Below are 5,860 nucleotides of genomic sequence, written 5' to 3'. Positions count from 1 at the left end.
TGTTAAATAATGATAAATTTTTATTTAATTATATATGTTTAACACTAGGAGGACGGCAATTTCGCTCAACCTTGGTGGCCGGAGGGGTCAAATTTGACCCCCTTATTTTTTTCTGACTCATCCATTTATTTCATGGGATTTATGCTATGCTATTCATTAGGGATTACATAATACTTGTAAATAACGACTTTATTCTCCAATCAGATGTATTATTATAACATTTTCTCTTTTTTAAACTATTCTTGTGAGAACCTATTTCTCATGAATGCCAGCAGGTCCTCATTTTAATTTTTTTTTCAGTTATTTGTCAAGACTATTAACCGCTTTTTAGACTACAAGTACAGAAAAACATATTTTATATTGGTTAACTGAGTATTATTTCAAATGACAATAAAAATCATACTTTTTTACAATTTTTTATTTTTATAAGCCATGATTACATTCAAGGGGAACCATACATCACGGAACTAAATTCAGCTGCTGTGCATCCTAAGAAGAGAATCAATTACTTTGACAGCCCACACATGTAACAACCTTTCGCTCTAAAAAAATACATTTGTTGCACACATGTTTCCTACAAGTTTTACAAATTAGGAATCCCTTAGCATCCTTTTTACATTTCAAACGCACTTGACATTTCTTGCGCTTCGCGCTTGCTTCACACAGATTATCATCGTCCTCGATCTGCGATGGCCCCTGACGTGCGAGGGTGTTAGCAGCTGTTAGCTCCTCTACGAGAGTAAGAAGGAACTTACGGCGAGAGATCTTACAATTGTTTACCTCTCTAAAGAGAATCCAAGCATTTATCCCAGCGAGATCCAGAATGTTGCTAAAAGTGTGAAGAGGCCAACGTCGAGCTGCAGGCTTTACTGAATAAAGCCTCGCCATTTGGTCTACTATATCTACGCCGTATTTGTTTTCATTATAAAATAAAACTGTCTCTGGTTTATGTTTAGAACCTAAATTAACGGTCACATTTGGGTGCATAGTACTTACTATAAGAACATTTTTATTTTTCTTGCCTTGATATACGGTGAGTGTGACATTATCCTTTTTCAGAACTCTAGTTTCGTGCAGCTGCATGCGACAGGTTTTGATTTCAGAAGGGATCTCCCTTCGAGATCTGTTGATAGTTCCAACTACACTAGTGTTCTTACTCCTCAGAGTCTCTGCGAGGTAAAGAGAAGTAAAGAAACTATCACAAGTTATATTCCTTCCTTTTCCTAAGTAGGGGGAAATCAACTGTAGCACCACGTGATCTCCGAGACGCATATCATTTGGCCTGGAATCATCTTTTCCTAGATAGGGAAAAGCATTTATGATATACTTTTTATCCTTATCCACAGCTAGCCAAAATTTTTGCCCGTACTTATCCGGCTTACTTGACATAAATTGCAAAAATGGACAACGGGCTTTTGTGGGGAAAAGTTGTTCATCTATTGTTACGTAGGGCCCTGGAATGTAGCATGCCTGACTATTTTCAATGAAATTGCTCCACACCTCGGATATAGGCGCAAATTTGTCTGTAGCCAGTCTACTTGGCCTTGTTGATTTTATGTCAAATCTAAGAAAACGCAAAATTTCTTGAAAACGGTCTCTAGACATTGCGGCTTTGCATAAGGGCACACCCCACTTCACTGACCATAATGATTTTATGGGAAGAGATTTGGCCCCGAGGACTCCTCTCAAATAGAAAATTCCTAAAAAAGCATCTAGCTCCTCTAATGTCACAGACCAATTTTGATCTCCAAGCTTCATTCGAGCTTCTGTTTCGGTACAATTTTTTATTATCCTGAGAATTTTTTCGTCTATAATCAGCCTCCAGGCGCTCGAGCAAGTTTCATTTATAAAGCGCTTGGCATGCGCTGTGGGTCCTGCCCTATCCACGAACACATTTTGTCTCGCAAGCCTCCCAGGAAGACCTTCATTTGGGGGCACTACTCTCCACTCACTACCATCTGCGGCATATGGAATAGTACCTATGCCATTTTCTCCCTCCGATTCTTTACCTCTTGGGAGACACATTTGCGAATCCGTGGTATCTAAAGCTGTCGTCATGACATAACCTCCACGACTCCCACGACTTTTTAGATGTCCTCGTAGGCTCGTTGCTCTCCGAACAGCTCCGATCCCTCGGCGGCCCCTACTTCCTCGAACCGCACGGCCCCTGCTTCCTTCTAAAAGCTTCCTTTTCTCTGAAAAATAATTTCAAGGAAAGAAATAAATATCTACCAGTACTATTTTTAGTACATCACATTCTCATGTTATTTCAAATTACTTACCATGCTCAATAGTATTTTTCCTTAGATCTTGCTGAGGGGGTGCACTGCTGTCTTCCAACCTTGTATCGGGGACATCTGAATCCGATTCGGAAGATGGGATGGAATGGTTTGTCAGCAAAAAAGGTTCTTCGTCGCTACTCGAATCACTATCTTCCCCTAAACCACAATCAGAACCCGATTCATTTCCACTTATGTCCTGTAAGGCTGCGAGAAGCTCCTCGTGGGATAATCCTTTCCGAGCCATAGCTAAGAACACGGACAACGAGTGAAGTTCGCTGTCGACAAGTCCACCTTCCAACAGTGCTCGTCTTCGACTGGCTTTTGAAACAAACACTGAATGGTAGGTAGTAGAAATATGAGAACAAATGATGTGAGAAAATGTAATCACCATCACCACGCAGAGACAAAGTTTCAAATCGACGCTCACTAAGCATCAAAAAACTTCGCCAGTCAACACTCCGCCTGCCAAGTAAAAAACTATCAGATTTCAAAATCAACGACGCGGACTTGTGAATGAGTAAGCTTCAAATTGAAGGAATAGACACATTGAAAGTATGAACACACTCAACGAATATCAAGTTTCAATTCAAACACCACGGTGACTGATATTTCAAGTAAACATCAGAGAGGAAATGCAAAACAAGCATGTTGATGTGGCTAAGGAGTAAAATATGGACTTTTACGACTTAGAAGGTATAGAGAGATGAGATCGTGTTTCATTAGAGTATTTTCAAACAGTTCAAAAACACATTTATAGTATAATAGCTATGATGCAAAGAAATGGGAACGTTGAAAACTCTATCACAGGGAGGGGGTCAAATTTGACCCCTCCGGGCTCGAAGGTAAAAGTTAAATTTCCAAATTAACCGTTCAACCGTTTTTTATGAAATTCACCGTGTTCACGTCTTGTCATAAAAGATGAAAAGTCACAAAAATTCAATTCAGTCAGAAAAAAATTAAGAAATCGTCAGCAATTTAAAAACGCCGAGGGGTCAAATTTGACCCCTTCGGCCTTCTAGTGTTAATATTTCATTATAAATATTTATGGCTTTGGAAATATATACCATTTCTTTAAACAATTTTTGTTGAATAATTTTCATTACATAAAATTTTCAAATTTCGAATTCGAAAGTATGGTTATTGTTCAGACTGTTTTTGCCGTATAAGTTTTGGCTAATGACACGCAATACTTTTATTAGAGCTGGACACCGCCTCATGAAATACCATATAAATATACAACTCCTGGCCGTAATTGAGGCCATAACTTGCAGGTCACTGCCACCTGGTCACCAATGCAAAGGAATAAATAGACGAACTCGACGTGGTTAATGTCACAGGGCCTAAAGGAATTGAGAGCCCTCAGACAAAGTAATTACCGTAACATACAACAACAATTAACCACGAATCGTACGTCGTCAGATCTACCATTGTATGGAATTAAATTCTCAGCTATTTAAAAACTTGTGCGAATGTAGAATATTTTAAGAAAAAAAGTTACAAATATTTGCTACATCATTAATCTAATTATTTATTTTTATTTTATGTCACGGTTATTTAAAGAGTCTAATAATAATAATGTCTGTTCTTCATTATATATATTATATTACGATATTCAGTGTTTTTTTTACCTAGTATTAAATCAAAATGTCATGCTACTTAGTGTGCTTGCTGTTCTTAGGGGTATATATGCAGAACATTTAATCAATTTCATTTAACGTCCGTGTTGGTTTTCAAGGGAATGTTTTGTTGGGGAATCCACTAGGAGTGGTGGTTCGGTGGGCCAGAGATGATTTGGGGGAGGGGGTGCAATTACAGGGGGCAGAGCAGCGAGGAGAGAATTTCAGGGGGGCAAGGGAAGGAGAGCGAACTGTTGCGCTTAAGGGGACACCGCCCCTCTTAGTTCTCAACGGGTCCGAAGTGGGTGAGGGAGCGAGAATACGGAACAGTTGATGACTGTTGAATAGAATACAGTCTCCGCGAAAGTTGACGGTATAGCGCTGTATAAGATTTCGGTACTTGAAGGGTATATTAATTTTTTATTTATTACTACAAGTACAAATTACTCAGAACTCTGGGCAGCCTCAAAGGTACAAGTGCCTATTCCGAGACTGCCTTCCGTAAATAACATACATACTATTGCTGCTGTTGTTGTGCAATAACTGAAAATTTCTGAACATGCGTATGTGTTCACAAATAAGGACCATTTCCTGTATGCCATTTCTTAAACAAAAAATAATACATACCAACTCCTTTTCACAATATAACAAGTTATATCACTTAAACACCTAACATGATTAGTTACAATTAGTTATATAAAATTCGAGTTAAAGTTTATTACAAAACATCAGTTTTATTTATCAACAGTATCCATTCCTGCGGCAGCTTTTGATTTTTTCTTTTGTTTATGAAAACTTTAAAAACGGTGGTATACATTAAGTTTTTTAGCCCATAAGTAAACAATGGACCTCTAAAATAATGATAAGTTTGGTTTATGAGTCATTGCACATCGCTTCCTCTTAAAATGGTAATCATCACTACCGGTACTGGCATATGCCGCTCATTAAATAAAATAACTTTAGTACCTACCTAATTTAAAAATGTACAAGTGTTTGATGGACTGAATCTGCAACCGTAAAATTATGGGATGCAAAATATTGCTATTACTTATTGCTACAAGTAGGCTATTGCCTGTGGCAGCATGGGATCTAAAATGAATGAATGAAAAGTCTACTTTTCCAAGAGAAAAGTAAAGAGACGGAAAATACAACAATGGGATACAAAAAACAAATTAATTCGAATACCATACAACTATCAAATGAAGTTTGAACCAAATAACCAAATATCCTACTTAACTTAATAAACCACAATGACATCGATTAACAACACGATGAAATAAGAATGGCTTTTCACGGTTTCACTCACCTTTCCCTCATATCTGCCGAGGGATTGAATAAATTGTGATTCCGGGGCTAAGTGATCTCCGTCATAGAGTTAGAGAAACCTAGGACGTATGAGGAGTAGAGTTTTAAGGCCGTTTTACACGAGGCACGGAATTGCGCAGGTTAGAGCTGCATTAATTTCTAAAATGGCGTGGAATTGCGCGAATGCATGAGCGAAATTAGAACAGGGACTACTTTGCCGTCTCGCATCCACGCATTCTCGCATGTGTTCTAGCAATTCACCGCTTTACACGACGAAATTTTGACTACGCCTTCGCACGTACGTCAGATAGCGCCATTCCGCGTACCGCATAAAACGGCCTTTAGACTTGGAGAAGAGTAGCAGGAGGATGAGAGACCTGATGCATTGGAGGAGGTTCGACCAGGCTGGGGGAGTTGGTTGCTTACGGAAAGGAAGGACGAAGGGGTTTGGTTGCTAAGGAGGGGTTGACAGTGGGCTTCATTGAATGGAAAGGGGGAAATCTCTTGTTTTGCTTGTCTACTGCGAAGTGGGGTGGGCTGACGGTTTGGTTTCTCCCCGAAGTGTCGGATCCGAATGGCTGTTGGCGTCTGAATGCCTTCTCAAGGAGCGATTATCGCCCGCCCAAAGTCGGAAAGGGGCCAACCCAACACTACCTC

At 39.3% G+C, this 5,860-nt stretch overlaps 1 protein-coding gene across 1 annotated transcript; it reads right to left on the bottom strand.

Annotated features, from left to right (window-relative positions):
• Nucleotides 1-459: 459 nt before the first annotated feature.
• Nucleotides 460-3,213, bottom strand: LOC124167613. Its single transcript, XM_046545594.1, has 4 exons — nt 2,283-3,213; nt 1,980-2,195; nt 631-731; nt 460-489 (listed from the first exon to the last, which is right to left on the bottom strand). The coding sequence occupies exons 1-4, from the start codon at nt 2,671-2,673 to the stop codon at nt 460-462; spliced, it is 738 nt and encodes a 245-aa protein (XP_046401550.1). The 5' UTR covers nt 2,674-3,213.
• Nucleotides 3,214-5,860: the final 2,647 nt, after the last annotated feature.

The sequence above is a fragment of the Ischnura elegans genome, chromosome 11 (genome assembly GCF_921293095.1).
Source record: "Ischnura elegans chromosome 11, ioIscEleg1.1, whole genome shotgun sequence".
Lineage (NCBI taxonomy): Eukaryota > Metazoa > Arthropoda > Insecta > Odonata > Coenagrionidae > Ischnura > Ischnura elegans.
Note: the sequence above shows the minus strand (reverse complement) of the source record. Positions and strands in the feature narration are given on the sequence as shown.

Bases quoted from the DNA above. Each gene is read 5' to 3' on its own strand.
- LOC124167613 (XM_046545594.1), bottom strand. From the start codon at position 2,673: ATGGTGATTACATTTTCTCACATCATTTGTTCTCATATTTCTACTACC. The intron at 2,196-2,282 runs GTAAGTAATTTG...ATTATTTTTCAG, and splicing joins GAAAAATACTATTGAGCATG to AGAAAAGGAAGCTTTTAGAA. The intron at 732-1,979 runs GTACTATTCCAT...TTACTCTCGTAG, and splicing joins GGAGGGAGAAAATGGCATAG to AGGAGCTAACAGCTGCTAAC.